Below are 17,254 nucleotides of genomic sequence, written 5' to 3' on the forward strand. Positions count from 1 at the left end.
GCCCAATGTCCTGATCAAGCCTTCCGGCGTTCGGGTTAGATGTCGGGGACGATCCCGATAAGCGCTCGAATGGCATCGTCCATACTTCGACTTTCGTATCAGAAAGATCACAAATCTCTAGCCCCGCATACTGCAGCAGCTGAACTCGAACGGCGTTGGGGGCCTCGAAAGTACCAATCCCCCAACCGAAGATTGCGAGGTTAGGGGAATGGGTGATCTTCAGCCTCTGGAGTATTCTTTAAAACCAGGCCTAGGATTGCTATCTTAAGCCCGATCCTATTGTCACTCTTGTTTTAGGTACAGTCTAAACTCACCCCGTCTAGTTGTGCTGACTGTTAGCATAACGAGACATGCATGTTATGGTATCTTTTGTTCCAATCTAATGGGTATCATGATGCCATAGATACTCTATCTATCCCACTTTCATATCACCTCTCTAGTCCACTACCTCCCTCTAACATACTTCTATTGAGTCAAAAACACCGCATCTACACCCCAATGGTGATTCGCAATGCAGATACACAAATACGCTGGTGCAAGTTACTCAACTCGCCTTTTCTGGCCGCTCCTGGGGCGTCTTTTCCACCTCCGGCTTCTTTCGTGAGCCCACAGAGTAAAGCCCGCCAGCACTGAAAACGATGATGGCACCAACCAGTGTGCCCGGGGCAAGTGTGTTGCCGAAGAGCCAGATGCTCAGGAGGAGACTCACAAGCTTCCGGATGTTGAGGACGATGGTAACAGTTAGGGCGGTGGAGACTGCTGCCAGTAGGTTGACTCCGCGAATACAGGCATACTGAGTCAAGACATTGGTGATGAGATAGAAAACTTGGCTGGGAACTGGGAACGACGTGGTGGCAATGCTCAGGAGGCTAGGCAGTTGCATCGGTGTGCTTGACATGAGATGCGCAAAGGTGCGTGCCATCGAGGGAGCAAAGGGTAGGAACAGAGGCAGAGAAAGGGCGTGAGAGTAGAAAAGGTTCTCTCTCCATTGCGGGCCATACTTGGCATAGGTTGCCTCCGTGTAAAGACCCATGATGGCTGAGAGCACCTGAGCGACGAAGAGGATCACGAGGCCAGTGCTGAAAGCTGGGCGTCCGGAACTCTCTTCCACTCCCTTTCCCTAAAATTAGATAATGTCAGGAGCGTAAGGGATAAGTGAGTGGATGTTGAAGGTGCTCACCTTGGCTTGAGCATCCGACCAAGCAGCCAGGATGACGCCCAATGTCAACAAGACGACAGCGACGACCTGCGTGCGTGAGTATCTCTTGCCATAGAGATAGCCCGCAGCCATGGTTGTGATACTACCGCCAGACCTGAGGATAATGTGGACTGGCACCGAGATATCATAGCTGAATGCATGGTTGTTGAGGACGTTGATGGTGAAGAATAGCACAATATTGACCATCCAGCGGCTCAAGGGGACCTTGTTGGGTGCAATGAAGAAACGACTGTTCTTATCAAACTGGGCGATAAACCCTGTCACGGCGACAAAGATGAATTGGACAAAGGTCAATAGCGTCCCTAAGTCAAATGTGTCAGCAAAGGAGACATTGCAGGTCACTTCTCGTATGAGACTATGAGGTTGTGCGGAAATGCTCGTACCACTTGAAGGTTCAAAACTACATCAGGTCAGCAATAGTTTCTTATATTAAAGTTTTACAACTCACTTGACAATTGCCTCGAGCGCATAAACCTAGAAAGAATAAGATGTAGGTCAGTTTCTGCTGAGTTAAGGGAGGCAGGGGTTCAACAGTGAAGGCTGCATGATGAGCTGGCCAGACAGGGACGGGATGGACATACGTTGGAACAACAACCTCCAAAGATCAGACACAGCATCACAGCGACCGTCAGCAACGAGGGGCCAACCTCGCTGGCCATCATACTGGCAAAGCGATGGGCGACCGACGACGCTGACGCCTTCTCCGAGTCGCTGGGCTCGCGAGAGGCGGTGCCGCGACGGCTCGAGCCTTGGAGGGCCGTCATGTCGGGCGTCCTCTTGCGGAGAATGTGTGAAGACATGAGGCTTGATTTCTGGTCCATTGGCATCGGGAGGGGGGGCAGATAAAAGTACAGATCGGGTTTCCTTCGGGGGTGTTGGCTGCAGGCAGGGAGAGACTCAGTCGATTGTCGATGTTGCCCTTGTGTCTTCATGCAAGAAAGCCGTACGGGAAGATGGCATGGGGGTGGCAGCCTCCGTGTATCGGTACCACACCACTCGTCGATTCGAGGGCGCTGGCAGGGGTCTCTCTGTACCCTGTACTCGCTAGCGCGTCTCGCCCTAGTCCAACTCTATGAATAGTGCCAGGGACGGCTCTTTGGCGCATTCTTAGAAGCTGACAGTTCCCGAGCCTCCGGAGCTGGTTGATGGTCAGGACTCGTGTCCAAGGCGCAGATCCAGGATTGGCCCAGCATCAGTCCCATCGCCCCGATAATCACACAGGAACCTGCTTTCAAGAATAATCTTACAACAGGCACACTCCCAGGGTACCTGAGAATGACATAGAACATCGTCCAACTCGTATTATCCCTTGATGCTCCTCATGACATGACAATGCTCCTCTATTTCAACTTTGAGTGGCATTTCTTTGATTCTCAAATGATCTCTTTGCGCTTTCTGCTACACCTGGCGACCAAACGCCGACCCATGCACCCATGCATTCGTTCACCTCCATCCCAAGTGGCTCTTCCCACGTCCATCCGCCCCATGCCATGCTCTTCAGTAGGTTCCTTTGCCTACATCTCTGCATCCTCCGCTTTAGGGCCACATCCAAGGGGCCTCTTCAGCGTTCTTTGCGCGTGGCTTCGCTCCAAGCAGTGCTGGCGCTGTGCTTTAGCTTCTAAGTATAGTAGGCTGCATTGATCCGTATCACCCTGCCCTGAATCGACGAGATGCCATGTCGTGCCCAAGCAGAACTAGGTCAGTCCCATCACGAAGGTGGCGGAGGCGCCCATATCCTTACTACTTTGTCTTCCGCTCCCCCGCCACGCCAACTTCCTCACTTAATTGCCCTTACGAGATGAACGCCGCTGTCATGGTCTAGAGTGCCGAGAAGACAAAGAGCTGTGCCACCATGTTAGCCATCGGCCATCCTCTCTGGTCTGTATCTTAACCCGTGTACTCACATTGTTCGTAGCTGCAATCGCAATACTGTCCTCAAACGGATGCCAGCTCATGTGCAGAATCTTCTTGTTGAAATCGATCTGGTCCGCGTCTGTCTCCTTACGCATCCGCTGACCTTGACCGCCTGGGCTACCTGCCCTGGAGCCGCCCTTCTTTCCGTTGGTCGCAGTCGGGCTTGTCGATGAATTGATGGGTGTAGGGACTCCAACCTTCTTAGCCTTGAAAGCCGACTTATCCGCCTGGAGGACAACCTCGACTTCCTTGTCAGGGTCTGAAGGATAGATCATGAAGTTATTGTTGTAGCTGCCCGTCATGACATTCTTGGCATCTCCTGAGAAGACCACCTCGAACTTGTCGAATATGCTGTCATTCTCGTAGGTGTCACACAACCGTGGGCGAAGATGCTCGTGAATCGGTATCGTCTTGACTGGCTGCCGTTCCATGTTGATGTCCCAGATCTTGACAGTGAGGTAATCGCGGGACAGGATGTATCGGCCATCGTACGAGAATCGCACATCGGAGATGGAAGAGATGATTTCGGAGAAGAATGAGCGTGATGAAGGATCTTCCTCTTGCTCGAATACTGGGGCTAGGAGTCAGCACATGACCGGGTCGCAGATGCAGATGTCACAGATGGGGGTCACAAACACTTCGCGTGCTGGTCGCACAGAGCACTCTGCCGCATGTCGGCGAGCTTGATAGTGCCCTTCGAGCTAGCATACATGAACCAGTTGCAGCTCATGGGGTGGAACTCGGCAGCCGTGATGACTTCAGTGAGCTCCTCCATGTTTGCAGGCTTGATATCAACAATGTTGAAGCTCTGCTCCTGGATGTTAAGGTTCCACAGGTTGATACGTAAATCGTCGCTGCTGATAAAGGTCTCTCCATCGCTGTTCACCGAGATGCTGTTGATGTGGTAGGCGTGGGCGTTGGCGTATGTTCGGCGTGGCACGGCGGCAACAACCGTATCGTGATGTGTGAGGCGAGGAAGCTTGAGGTCGGCAGCATCCCTGAACCGATGGGCAGGAAGCGGCCTGGGAGCGCCGCCTCCTCCCGCCAGACTACCAGGCGTGACGTCGTGAGAGAGGTTGTTCTCGGCGACAACCTTGAGCGACTTCTCGAAGACTTTCCACAGTTTGATCGTCTTGTCGTTGGTGGACAGCAAGTAGTGGGAAGCATTTTGTCGCCGGCACCACTTAATCTTGTTGATCTTCTCTTCAATCTCTAGGGACTTCAAATAGTCGAATTCGGGTTCGTGCGACTGAAACTCGGTGTGGAATTTGTACTCGCAGGTTTTTTTCTGCGTCGAGAGTTAGCGACGGCAAGAGGATGCGCAACACCAAGCGCTGGAGGCTCGCAAGGGCGTCGACTGATGGATGGTGACATACCGTCTCGTTGCGTTCGAAGAGCACCACTCTACCTCCCTTGTCGCCCGTAGCGAGATAATTTCCGGTATGGTCGAACTCAACCGTCGAGATGATATCAGCTGGAGCAGGGGGGAACAGCGGTCAGCACGTCAAGGTCGAGGGCAGGATTGTGGGGAGCAAGGAGATGACATACCTTCGGTGATGTCTTCAACATCGCCCTTGTCACCAAAGCACCTGCAAGCGAGAGCTCAGCATTAATAAACACGGGCGCGGAACGCGGGCAAAGGCCAGAAAGAAGACTACGTACTGCGTGAACTTCCACGTGGGCGAGTTCGCTTCGCTATCAACCATTTTGGTGAGCAGCGAGGGCGGGGATTAGGAGGGGTTGCGGACGAAGATCGAGGGAGGGCAAGGTAAGAACCGAGAGAGCTGTGGGAATGGCGGGCCAGGGAGGAGGTGAAGTTGAACCGCAACCGGTAATTTGGATATGATGGGAGCTCCTGGCGCGGGCGATGCGAAGGGAGATGGATGGATGCAAGCTGTGGTGGCACACGCCAGGTCTTGCGGTGGGCGGATGATGGATGGGCGGTGGTGTCGTTTTCGATATCGTCTTTTTGTCGGCGCCGGAGTGGGGTCCAGCTAGATATCGCCGTCGTGGGAATGCCGTCGTCCAAAAGATATTTCGTCAAGCGGCGGGGGGGGTTGATCGGGGTTCGGGTCGGAGGAGGACGACGGTGGATGATGTCGACAGGTCGGCAGGCGTCCGAGGCTGGAGGCTGAAGGTGGTGGTGGTAACAGGAGCAGGCAGTGGTGGTGGTGGAGGAGGTGGGTTGGTGTGGGCGCGGCAGACGACAGCAGAAGCAGAGGCGGCGGACGAGCGACGGACGGGAGGTGAGGGGAGGAGACAGCGAGTGGAGGAGCAAGGCTCGAGTCTGTGCTGAGCTGCGCTGGCTGTGGCTAAGTACAGTCACTGCCGTCAAAGGCTTGTAACGGCGAGGTCAAACGGCTAGGAGCTGAGGAGCAGATGCCACAAGCAGAAGATGGAGTTCTTTGGTGAGGAGGGGATATGGAGGAAGTGACGCAGCAGAACCCAAGGTCTTGCAGTTTGGTTCGCTTTTGGTTTTGGGTTGGCCTGGCCTGGTTTGGTTAAGTTGGTTTGGCCTGGGCTGGCTTGCGCTGGAGGGGACGGGACAGGTGATGGATGGTGGATGGGATCGGGATGGGTGGGTTGGGTGCGGGCGTGAGCCACAATGAGGAGCTGAGAGCTGAGAGATGAGCCACAGTTACAGGGAGCTTCCAGTGCTGTGCTCGCCTTTAACAGGTCCTGGGCCTGGCGCCACCACCAAATCGATGACTTAACCTCGACTGAGTCCGGCGAGGTGACGACTTGGCTGTACGGTATTGTCTGCCTTGTTGCCCAATGTTTACCAACTGTGAGCCCAAGCTATCGTTTATTTCTGCCGTACCTGTGAGCTTGCAGCTCTGTGCTGGCCCGGCATACCCAGCCAAGCTTCTCATTGCTCCCCACGCATGCGTTGTTCCTGTGGTGAAGTGAGGCGGAACAGCAAGGTAGATCGTTACGTTCAAGCTTGTTTCCAGCGTCCCCGACGACGCTTAAAGTGGGGGGGTGCTCTCGAGTGCTTCTCAACAACCCAGTGTCATGGCCGGGGTTCCCTCTGTTCATCTGAGCTTTCAGGTCTACGTCGCCTCACCTTGATCTGACATGGCGTGGCCTCATTTGGGCTCTGGCGCCGGAAACAGTGGAACCTCGACATTTTGGACTTGTTCAGGGTAGGCGAGACTCGTCGATAAGCTGGAAGCTAGCAAGCACGCGGGTCAAGTCAACGAGACACCAGAATATCAAGAAGGACGTTGCTGACTTCCCAAACATCGTAGATGAAATTTAGATAAAATATAATGAAATGATCTCAGATGTATTACAATAATAGTGATATTTTAGAGCTCTTTCGTGTATTCCTACTATGCTTAATTGACAATCTTTAGGGAAGGATAAGCTATTGAGTTTGTAGTGGTGCCTCTTTTTTGTCCTCAACCCAGGTAGCAGCAGCTGCTGGTTTCGGAGAGTGCCCACGAGGGCATACATGGATGTTTCCTCGGTCGCATCCGATGCCAAGGTCCAAGTCCGATCCGCACCCGCTCGTCCGTCCGGACCGGCCTGACATGTGCTCCGGAACGACCTCATATCCATGCGCCTCCAATCAATGACATACATACACACCCATCCTCCAAACCCTCCATCTAAACTGCCTAAAATCACAGGAACTCCGATACAAGCCAGCCCAGTTTATGTCAACATCGCCCACTCCCGCAATCACTCAATGTCGCATCTTTTTATTCAGGTTTCCATTCACGTCAACTGAATATCCAGTCATCTATAACCTCATCTGAACCGCAAAGCATGAGCCAAGATCAGCAACACCCGGGAAACTTCCCACCCAAGGACAACGGGGCATCCAACAACCCCAAGGGCAAGGGAAAGGCCGCAGAAGGAGAGGGGTCTGGTTCTATGGTTGACCGCATTCAGGCTTCTGGAAGGCTCGCCCTCAATGCCTTTGGCACAGGGCCAGATTTGACTGGCCAGCAACCTGCGGGAAAGGGCAGCTCGGGTACCAGCAGTATCGACAGAGTTTCATCAGTCGCAGGGGAAGCATCGTCACACAGATTGCGCTCGGCGGCTCCGGGCGAGTCGTTGCGCTCACAGGCACATTCCGATTCCACGGCTTCGGCGCAAGCGTTCAACGACTTTGTCAGCGCCGACTCAACACTGGAAGTTGAGAACCTGGACCATCCTCACCACCTCCAACACCAGAACTTGCATGCCACATTCCCCTCAAGAGGCGCGGCAGTGGCCGAGCAGGAAAGGTTAGACGGTGCAGCCGTTGTCAGTCTCCTTGACGGTCCATCCGATGAGCTTGACGCTGTTCTCCTAGGCGCCGAAGACCCCGAAGCTGAAGATGACGCTTTAACACCAGAAGCTGCTGCCAAGCTTCGAGAAGCATTATTCCCCGCAAACTCGTCTTCTTCTGCCCCCCGCTGGGACGACCTGCTCAACCTCAACCCCAATTTCTTGACAGAGCCAGGACCTCTTGCAGAGGCCGAGATGCAACTCCACCTCGGAACCACAGACAGCGCTGAAGCGAGAAGCAACTGGCTTCAGCTGTGGGGTAACGTATTGACGGGTTACACGGATCACGTCTGGGGAGATCTGGAGCCCTTGGCAGCTGAGGCTCGAAGAGAGATTGAGCAGTTGAAGGCTCGTGATCCTGAAGTCCCTGGTCCGCCACCAGAGACGAAGGCACTGGATCGCTTGCGGCAGATCCTTGGTCATGTGCGAGGATTCTAAGAAGCCGAGGTCGGAATATGCATATCTACATAGTGAGTGTAATTCAGACCCTTGTGCCAAGATCCAAGCCAGTCCCTCTTTTCATATCGATTTGAAGCCTTGCCTTCATTAAAGCCGTACCTGGCATGGCCCTGACGGACCAGTTCCTAGCTCCCACTGTGGAGTCATCGCATGGTTGGAGGTGGACGCGGGGTTGCTCAGCAACTGTGTCAACCACCAATGACATCATTCCACGCTCTCTCCCTGCCCCGGCTCTCAGCCCGACGCTCAGTCGAGCCGTGTTGCCAGAGCCAAAAATGGTGACCTGCGGTGTGCATAACCTTGCATTTACGACAGGATGGGACAAGCATCTGGAGGATACCCCACCAACATCATCCCAGATCCCCTACCGGGAGCCCGGTCGTCCGCTAGGGAACAGAGAGAAGAAAAAAAAACGAAAGAAACTGACTGGAACCCTTCCATTTCTTGCATGCTTGAACCACCTGCAGTAGAACGGAGAACCTCCCAGCTCATCCCGTCGAGAGCCCGCTATCTGTCGTCCTCCCCAAGCGAGCCAATCTCAAAGTTGAACCATCCCGTCTCACTTCCACCACCATCATGTTGAGTCGGAGTTGGATGTGGCTCGGCCTCGTTGCAGGCTCAACATCTGCCCTGCACTTGGCAACAGCGACAGCGCCGCCAGCAACAATAGCGACATATATCCCGGCTGCGTCCTTGATCTTCAGGCGAGACGAGTCCTGCCCTGCCAACACATTCCGATGCTCGGAGGAGCTCGGCCAGCGTTTCAGCGACATCTGCTGCCAGAACGGACAGACGTGCGCTCTCGACGCCGATGATCAACCAGCTTGTTGTCCCTCTGGGTAAGTACAGATATCCAGATCTGGAACAGACAAACAAGCGAGCACAAGACTGACTGACCTCGATTCCAGCGCGGTGTGTACTGGAACGGCCCCATCCGAGGCGCCTACTGGCGACGCAACCGCTCCCGTGTCCTACGTCCCGAACTCCTACTTTGCCTTCCCGTACGCCGCGACGACATTCTCGAATGATGGTTCTTGCACTTCGGCCGTCGACGCTTGCGAAGAGAACTACGACAGATGTGTCAGTTACCTCGAGGATGGTGGTCAATATGGCGTGACCATTGTTGTGCCCGGCGGCGGAGGTACTACAGTTGAGGGCGGCGGACAGGCCCTGGGCCCATCGGCAACCGAGGTGTGCTCAAGCCTGAGCTCTCGTGCCTGCGGGAAACTCGAGAAGAGCGACTGTGGCGACTACGGGAATGCTGCTTCGTCCAACAACCTCGAGTCGTGGCTCGCAGGCATTGGCGCGGCCATTGCCATGCTCAATGTGTTGGCTTAATGGGCCAGGATGCAAATATTACGACAGCGCATGGTCGTTGTGACCAGTCATTTGGACTCAATTGTCCAAAAGCTTGTTGCCATAGACATTATAGCATCCATTTGGCTATACTCGTGCTGCTAAGTCTCGGTCAAGCGATGGCCTACTCTTCGCATGGTCATCAAACACACAACGGGCATCTTGCTCATCTGTGAGACCAAATCCAGGACGAGGGAACAACATTCGTCTCCCGGCAACGAGCCCCTGATGAACAGGATGAGGAATAGCTCCCTCGTCACGACGCATATCATTAACGCTCTCGGTCGATGCAATCCGGAGTTTGGGGCGTGCGATTCACTTCGGTTTTTAACGATTTTACTTGGACAGGACGATTGACGGACGCATTGGAAGAACGACGACTGCTCAAGTTTTGAGCCATTTGTATATAGGTAGACCAACTTCCCGTGTAGTCCGAACGAAGCAATTCATTCTGGGCATGGATTCAACAGCGAAACTGCGCAGAATCGATCACTACATGTGAGATTGAATTGCTTGTTGCGTGTAACACAACTGACGCCCATTGGATCCTCTCTTACAGCGGGTGAACGGGATCCTGCGGAATAAGCACCCGCTCCACTCCACTGAGAATCTGCACCACGAAGAGGTCTCGACGAAAAAAAAAACGTCGCGGGGTAGGAAACTCACTCGCAAAAGGAAAAACTTAATCAACGCCCACGACGAGGAATTCGCTCAATCCTGTCACTCAAATTTCGCAAGAACAACATCAACTTGAGAGAGAAGATCATCGGCAACTCATTCATCATGTCTCAGACCCAACTCCTTGTCATGGCCTCTGGCAATGGCTCCAACTTTCAGGCAATCTTGGACGCCTGTGCAGACGGCCGCATCCCCAACACGCGTGTCTCCAAGCTCATCGTCAACAGAAAGACGGCATACTCAATTCAGCGCGCCGAGAAGGCGGGCGTCCCGTCTGAGTACTTCAACCTTGTCGCTCACGGCTATCAAGCAAAGGGGGAGAAGGATGCTGCCCGCATCAAGGAGGCTCGCTCCCGCTACGACGCCGACCTGGCCGCCAAGGTTATTGAGGAGAAGCCTGATATGGTAGTCCTTGCTGGATGGATGCATGTCTTTGCGCAATCCTTCCTCACTCCTCTTGAGGCCGCTGGTATTCCGGTTATAAACCTGCACCCGTAAGTCATATAACCCTTCTCGTTACCCGTCTTGGACTGATATTCACATAAACTCATCATAGGGCTCTTCCTGGTATGCACCTCCGATCTTGTTGCCTCCCCTAGACTGATACTCACACAAACTCATCACAGGCCGATACAATGGATCCAATGCAATCGAGCGAGCCTATGCTGACTGCCAGGCTGGTACTCTCGAAAGAGGTGTCACAGGCATCATGGTGCATTATGTGATTGCTGAGGTTGATATGGGAGAGCCCATCTTGACCCAAGAGGTTCCTTGCTCCAAGTCTGATACCCTTGAGGATCTTGAGACACGGATGCACGCCGTCGAGCATCAGCTCCTTGTGAAAGCCATCGCTCAGCTAGTTCCTAAGATTGCCGCCAAAAAGACATCATGAACATCAGATTCCACCACCAGGCAGAGAGGACCCTGGGCAAACTAAAGCAGTCTATCAGTCTTTCAAGATTTCTCAATGTTTGCAGCCACGTTCAAGGGTGCTAGCTTGATCATTCCCCCACTGAAAGCATGTCGTACAACAGTTGCTTCATGGAACGACGGCCCTCTTGCCCATTATTGTCCTGACCAGCCTCATCCCTCTCAAATGATTCACTCAGAAAGAGTCGTGCGGCTGTTTCTGCCTTCTCCAACTGCTCTTCTTCTGCCCGAGACAACCGAGTACAGAGTTCCCCAAGGTCTTCGTTTCGTGCAAGAAGTTGGGCAATACTTTCAGCGCGCTCGACAACTGCACTAGGCACCCCATTCAACGCTGCACACCTGCCGCCAAAACTCGAGGTACTGTGACCGAACGCGAGGGTAAAGAGGTACGTCACTTGATCTTCTGTCTGGGCTGCATTCCAGTCCACTCTCACGTCCATGTGTGCCAGACGGAATCCCCCTTCATGGCGAGAAAGGTAGCCTCCCTCAAAGATCTCGTGAAAATGCGTCGCAACTAGCAGACGTGGGCAGTCCTGGTTCAGCAATAGGAAGTGGTCTAGTAATGCAGCCAGCAAGCCGGAGCCATCGTCACCGTTAGTTCCCTTGCCGAATTCGTCTACCAACACCAGGCTTCTCGATGTCGAAGTTCTTGTCGATAATGCAGCTTGCTTCATGTCCCTGGCGAATGCGCTCTCGCCGCCAGACATGCTCTCTCTCGGTGATATGCAGGTCAGGATCTTGTCCGTGAGGCCAATGGTGGCCTGGGATGCCGGAACAAAGCTGCCAATATGAGCAAGGTAGACAATGATTGCCACCTGCTTGAGGTAGACACTCTTGCCCGAATGGTTCGGCCCCGTTAAGATCAAGGCGCGGGATGAATCCTCCTCGAGGTGTGCCTGATCAACCGGCCCTGAAGCAAGATGGCAGTCGTTTGGTACAAAAGCCGGGACAACAAGCTCTTGCAAGGGATGTCGGCCACCCTTGATGTGAATCACATTGTCATCGACCACGGTGGGCGCTCGCCAGTTGTACTTCTCAGCGCCTAAAGCGAGTGCGTGAATAGCATCGAACTCGCCACACCTATCTGAGGCCAAAATCAAGATTTCCTCATGCTCAAGAATCCTGTTAGCAAGGTCGTGGATAACCTCGACCTCTCGGTCTACTCCATGTTAGTTCATATCTTTATCGCAATTTCAGCCGCCTACCTGCAAGTTGACCATGCAAATCCCCGTACTCTTGATCAAGCTCACACATATGCGTGTTCTTGTAGCATGCACCCATTTCGCCCGTAAACACCTTTTCCCACCCCCCCTCAAGCGTTCCCTCTCCTCCATACATTGAGCTACCGGTGACAGGGTCTAACTCAACCGAAGTGACAAAACCAAGCTGAGGCAAGAATAGACACGAATCGACATGGCTGTGCGCCCACTCCGGTATGTCGGCTTTCATTCGATCCTTTGTCTCGAGTAATATATTGTCTAGTCCAGCATAACTTCTCTTGAGCTCATCTAGCTGAAGATCCGCTCCCTGTTTGACAGAAGATCGCTGACGGATCTTTGTTTGTTGAAAGTCGATTGTCTTGTCGATCATGTCTCCAACCGCCACCAGGACGGCTGGGTGAAGACTGTCAACGAGCTGCATGGAAAGTTGTCAGCGTTCATTCTCGTCACTGCAACCATATTCACGAATTTCTCACCTTTCTAAATAAAGCAAGCTCCATGCCGCCGTTGAGGTTTCCCAGTACTTCCCTCAATGCCAGACCTTGGGTCGTGAAATGTTGGATTGTTGCCCATGCGCCTTTGTTAAAAGATTGGCCTGCTGATAGAAACTCGATACCCTTCCTAAAAAGGGTTAAAGCTGGACGCAAGTTTTGAATCTTTCGTAGGATAGAGGTCATGCGTGCCATCATTTCGGCGTTGTTTGGCTGTAGCAATACGGAGATGGTTCTCTGTCTCTCCCGAATCAGGCCCAAGTCCAGAATAGGCCGTATGAATAGTTGACGCAACTGTGTTCGACCTTGAGGGGTGCAAGCCAATTGATAGAAAAGCCCATACACAGAGAGGCTTTCCTTTGAGCTACTTTTGCTGAGATTTGGTCCCCAAGCCTGGCTATTGGGGTGGAGTTCGGTCTGAACAATTTGAAGAGCATGGAGGGTATCGGCGCTGACAAACATGTAGGATGACAGTGAGAACATGCGAGCATCACGAACCCGAAATATTATTCCTGAAACCTGCCCATCAGGGAGAAAACCAGCAGATCTGCGACGTTGGAGATCACCAAGAACGGCCCCAGCGCATCCAATCTGTCAAACATCAGCCGCCAACCTAAGCCATAAGGGTGGCACACAACTAACTGAGACTTGGTTGCTCATGTTAAGACAACCTCCGCAACGTAGGGATTTAAATACAGGCGCCTCTGGCTGGTCAAGCCCTGCAATCGTCCCTGAGAGTTCGCCACTTGCGCTTGTAGAGAATATGATACCGGTGGGTGACAGTGAATCGGACTGGAGACTAATGAGCCTATCCCTGGCGGATTCAGGAGAGAATTCAGAAGACTGTAAGCCGCGAAAGATGATTCCCCCAGAAGCATCTAGTAGCCAACAAAGTTAATATAGCCGAATCGGCCAGGAACTAGCTGGTGTTTTGCGAGTGGCGTACCTGCAGGGATGGTCGCTTTCTCGACATATTGCTGGAACTCCTCGGGACCTCTCACCGATATGAGGACTGTGGTAGGATCGACGTGGAAAAGGAATTGCTCCGCAACATCCAGCGTCGCCATGGGGATATCCTCCGAAAGGTGAAGGACACCATCTGTTGTTGAAAAGTAGGCACACCCCATTGTCGAACTGTTCTTCATATCAATAGCCATGACAATTTCATGCTGTATCGGCTCGCTACTACTTCGGGCTTGGGCGTTGTCCTCACTGGGAAGAGATGGCAAAGTAACCGAGGAAGTGGCTGCATGGGCAGCAGACCCAAGATTGTGACGGGGTGAAAAATGTGTTTGGGGCGAAGAACCTGGTGTTCGTCGACTAGCTATTGAACGTCTCGATGGAGTCTGCTGCTGCGTCGTTGTGGCTCTGGAAGACGAGCTCGAGCTGGCACCTCGGGCGGAAGTACGTGCTCGGCTGGCTCTCCCACCTCGGCCGCGATGACTCGAACCAGATGAACTCAATGCTCGCACTCGAGGCATGGTAATAATAAACCCAGCTCAAGAGACAGGCCTTTGGGGGGGGTCTAATCATGGAACTTCCAGGTTTGAAGTGGCTGGTGGGGAAAAGAGGGATTGGTTTCTCGGTATATACCAGACCTGTGCTCCTTCTTTTCCTAAGAGAACTACCTAGTTGCGTACCTTCTCGCTGGCCCCCGGGCGTTCCATTGGTTCAGGAAGGAGTGGTCTTGTCCGGCAAGAGAGGAAGGCGCAATGTGTGGTAACAAGACCCAAGATAAGCCGATCACCGTAGCTCGTCAATCGCTTGGACACTCAGCTCAAAGACTTCGTTAATCAAATTGCACTGCCCTAGTGCGGATAAGAAGTGTTCACAAGTCAGGATTTGCCATCTTGCAAGGAGAATAAGAGTCGTTCATCCAGTTGGAGCACAAAGGGGCAAAAGCGGAAGGCTCGCGAATGATTCAATAACGCCTCAAGAGCGCTACAAAGCTCTAGGAAACGTCGGAAATAGAGATGTCATGATTACATCCGAACTGAGGCATATGGTTGTATGCTATCATGCCCCAAGCTCCTGCCTTTACTTCTGCTCGGCCTTGACCCAGCTTGCGAACTCGCGTCGCTGCTTGCGAATATCCACGAATCCAGGGCGCGTCTCGAGCACGCTGAATGGGTTCCCGCGGTAATCCTTCTCCACCTCGCCGCTGCCCGTCCGGAAGCCAGCCTCTCCCTCGCGTTCAATCTTTCCAGCCCACTCGTGCCACTTGACCGGACGGAGCTTCGGGGAGCCCAGGACCAGCCCAAGGACAACCACCAGTGTTGCCACCAAAGCTTCTATGGAGATGTCAATTGGGAGTGAGCTCGTCGCGAGCTGTTGCGGAAGGCCGTGCTGCGCTGTCGTTGACGAGATCGCGGAGTGCTCTTGCGCGGAGTAACACCTAGGAGGAAATTGTTAGCTTCCCGTGGGTGCAAAGGGGTGAACAAAGACATACGCGTGCGCTAGAAGCACAATGCCAGCCACGGTCACTGTTCGGGAGATCCAGGTCATTTTGCGTCGAAGTTGGGGAGCTTGGTTTGCGATCAATGCGGACGTCTTGGGGACAAGTCGCAGTTCTCACAAGCTCCAGTGTGACACGAGAGTTGAGATGACATGGATCATGACTAAGCATGGAACTGACCAACTTGGGTCCTCCAAGCAATCTCACAACCTAACCTACACGACAAAGAGAATCATTCGTCATTTCGGGTCTGTACTATATTTAATGTAAGGCAGGCTGGTGGGCCTGATTTTATTCTTTTAAATACACGCAATTGTCAACGCCGTCTAAAACAGCCCGCTCCCAATGCTGTGTCATGTCCAGAACCCCCCAAGCTCCAAAAACTATTGGCAAATCACGAACCCAAGGTATCAACAATCAAAACCCATTTACAAAAGACCTTGCTCGGTCTGCGTGATCCAGTGCTCGAACTGGCTGGAATCGTCGATCTCCTCGACCTTCCAGTCATCTTGTTTGCCTCTCAGATAGGCATCCTGCGCCGTGGTATCCTCGTAGCCCGCCATCATGAAGCCGATGTCTTGTTCGGCTGCTCCCATGTGGGGGACCCAGTTGTCATGACCGAACGAAGCTTCTCCAGGAAGCCCGTTGTACATGTCGTAGCCGGCTTCTCCAAACATGGGCGGGGGCCCAGCACTCTCAAAGACAGGCTCGGGAGGAGTGTAGTAGCTGCCAGCGAACCCATCCAGGCCGTGGAGAGCGTAATCGTTGCCCGGAGAAGGGGTTCGGCTCACCATGCCGTGGGCAGGACCCAATCCGCCATACTGCCGCATGTTCAGATCGTAGGGGTTTGGCTCAGCAGTTCCATAGGGAAGGGCGTGGGCTTGCCCAGGAGTGGGATAAGCGTGCATGCCATGGTAGGCCGCCATGGAGGGTTCATCCGCAACGTTGCCAACGGTATCGTAGCTGATCGAAGGGGTCTCGCTCAGGCGGGACACATGCCGAGTTCTGGACTTTCGCGCTCCGCCGTAGTCAGAGTCGTTATCTGAGAACCCGTCGACGTCATCCTCGTCGCGTCTGGTCTTTCGCGGCTTAGAGGGAGTGAACTTGTACCCAGGGTGTGCCTGCTGGTGGTTGATCCGCTCAACCTTGGCCCATCCATCGAACATCTGTCTCACCTGAGGAGGCTCCAAAGGCCAGCCTGCGCCGCAGACCTTGGAGACGTGTTGGTGATTGTTCTGGGCGCACTGAGTCTTGGCTACATCTTGATAGGCTTTTCGGTACAGCATGAATGCATTCATAGGGCGCTTGATCTGACCAGGCTTCTTGTTGCGTGAAGTTTCCGACAGTCTCTCCTCGGTGGAGCGGGCGACGAAGGTTGCAATATCGGCCACTGAGACATGGGGGAGGTCTTTGGCGATTTCGGACAGGGGCTTCGAGAGGATGCTGGAGGCATTTTTGACTTTGTCAACCTTGCTTCTCTTCTGGATGCGGCCGGTCTTAACGGCCTGCGATCTGCCCATCGGATAAGACTTCTTGGGAATCCTCAACCCACTGCGGGTGGTGATCGAATCGCCAGTAGGGCACGGGGTAGGGGGAGACGCTTCAGGTGTATATGGAACATGGGCCTGTAGGCACTGGTTAGAGGGGACTGTCACATCCAAGTTGTTGCAACAACTCACATTATAACCAGCCTCATCAGGCAAAGGCCCGTACGGATGGCTAGTGTGGTTGTGCCCACCTGCATAGCCCGTCTATGATTATGATCAGTATATTTAAACTTGTTCTTGGGAATATGACGAGTACTTACGAAGGAGATGTCGCTTTTCTGGGAATAGATGGTTGGTGGTTCATAAACCGTGACCGAAAGATCCTCCTCACAAATGGGAGTAGAATATCGAGAGGAGTACGGGTAGCCGACGAAACCCTGTTCAGGGCTCATGGCACCTCGCGGGTGCGAAGTGATTCTGGCTGGACTCATGAAGGTTACTGGTTGAAGGAAGCCGTCTGAAGATTGAGGCGGCGGTGGTGCCGACTGTGGCATATCCCAAAGGACGCTGTCACGCTGCGACTTCCGCCTCGGATCGAAGGCAAGACCAGGGTGCCGAAATGATATCGGACAGTTGTTGGTGGTCAAGATGAGAGGAAGATGTCAAGGGTAGAAGGACGTTGCAAAGCGCACGGTGGATGGAGAGACTCTTTCTGATGTTTTGACAGTAACTAAGTTGGTCTCACTTTAGATGATATAGTTGAT

At 53.3% G+C, this 17,254-nt stretch overlaps 8 protein-coding genes across 8 annotated transcripts; 3 read left to right on the top strand and 5 right to left on the bottom strand.

Moving 5' to 3' along the window:
- Positions 1-544: 544 nt before the first annotated feature.
- On the bottom strand, positions 545-2,019 carry NCS54_00047300 (Hypothetical protein; the record flags this gene model as incomplete). The annotated part of the gene is made up of 5 exons (XM_053146123.1): positions 545-1,120; positions 1,181-1,521; positions 1,603-1,619; positions 1,668-1,693; positions 1,801-2,019. The coding sequence occupies 5 exons, from the start codon at positions 2,017-2,019 to the stop codon at positions 545-547; spliced, it is 1,179 nt and encodes a 392-aa protein (XP_053002098.1).
- A 1,018-nt stretch (positions 2,020-3,037) lies between these two features.
- NCS54_00047400 (Protein phosphatase PP2A regulatory subunit B) lies at positions 3,038-4,839 on the bottom strand (the record flags this gene model as incomplete). Its single annotated transcript, XM_053146124.1, has 6 exons — positions 3,038-3,061; positions 3,124-3,704; positions 3,770-4,421; positions 4,510-4,607; positions 4,682-4,722; positions 4,796-4,839. The coding sequence occupies 6 exons, from the start codon at positions 4,837-4,839 to the stop codon at positions 3,038-3,040; spliced, it is 1,440 nt and encodes a 479-aa protein (XP_053002099.1).
- Positions 4,840-6,907: 2,068 nt separating this feature from the next.
- Positions 6,908-7,852, top strand: NCS54_00047500 (Hypothetical protein; the record flags this gene model as incomplete). Its single annotated transcript, XM_053146125.1, has 1 exon — positions 6,908-7,852. One exon carries the CDS (start codon positions 6,908-6,910, stop codon positions 7,850-7,852), a length of 945 nt encoding a protein of 314 aa, XP_053002100.1.
- Positions 7,853-8,449: 597 nt separating this feature from the next.
- On the top strand, positions 8,450-9,211 carry NCS54_00047600 (Hypothetical protein; the record flags this gene model as incomplete). Its single annotated transcript, XM_053146126.1, has 2 exons — positions 8,450-8,712; positions 8,782-9,211. 2 exons carry the CDS (start codon positions 8,450-8,452, stop codon positions 9,209-9,211), a joined length of 693 nt encoding a protein of 230 aa, XP_053002101.1.
- An 801-nt stretch (positions 9,212-10,012) lies between these two features.
- Positions 10,013-10,799, top strand: NCS54_00047700 (Formyl-trans-N domain-containing protein; the record flags this gene model as incomplete). Its single annotated transcript, XM_053146127.1, has 3 exons — positions 10,013-10,401; positions 10,464-10,474; positions 10,534-10,799. 3 exons carry the CDS (start codon positions 10,013-10,015, stop codon positions 10,797-10,799), a joined length of 666 nt encoding a protein of 221 aa, XP_053002102.1.
- Positions 10,800-10,908: 109 nt separating this feature from the next.
- On the bottom strand, positions 10,909-13,705 carry NCS54_00047800 (DNA-MISMATCH-REPAIR-2 domain-containing protein; the record flags this gene model as incomplete). Its single annotated transcript, XM_053146128.1, has 5 exons — positions 10,909-11,996; positions 12,043-12,472; positions 12,534-13,139; positions 13,191-13,426; positions 13,495-13,705. 5 exons carry the CDS (start codon positions 13,703-13,705, stop codon positions 10,909-10,911), a joined length of 2,571 nt encoding a protein of 856 aa, XP_053002103.1.
- Positions 13,706-14,585: 880 nt separating this feature from the next.
- On the bottom strand, positions 14,586-15,101 carry NCS54_00047900 (Hypothetical protein; the record flags this gene model as incomplete). Its single annotated transcript, XM_053146129.1, has 2 exons — positions 14,998-15,101; positions 14,586-14,943 (listed from the first exon to the last, which is right to left on the bottom strand). The coding sequence occupies exons 1-2, from the start codon at positions 15,051-15,053 to the stop codon at positions 14,586-14,588; spliced, it is 414 nt and encodes a 137-aa protein (XP_053002104.1). The 5' UTR covers positions 15,054-15,101.
- A 330-nt stretch (positions 15,102-15,431) lies between these two features.
- On the bottom strand, positions 15,432-17,044 carry NCS54_00048000 (HMG box domain-containing protein; the record flags this gene model as incomplete). Its single annotated transcript, XM_053146130.1, has 3 exons — positions 15,432-16,628; positions 16,683-16,754; positions 16,811-17,044. The coding sequence occupies 3 exons, from the start codon at positions 17,042-17,044 to the stop codon at positions 15,432-15,434; spliced, it is 1,503 nt and encodes a 500-aa protein (XP_053002105.1).
- Positions 17,045-17,254: the final 210 nt, after the last annotated feature.

Source organism: Fusarium falciforme, chromosome 1, assembly GCF_026873545.1.
Source record: "Fusarium falciforme chromosome 1, complete sequence".
NCBI classification, from domain to species: Eukaryota; Fungi; Ascomycota; class Sordariomycetes; order Hypocreales; family Nectriaceae; genus Fusarium; species Fusarium falciforme.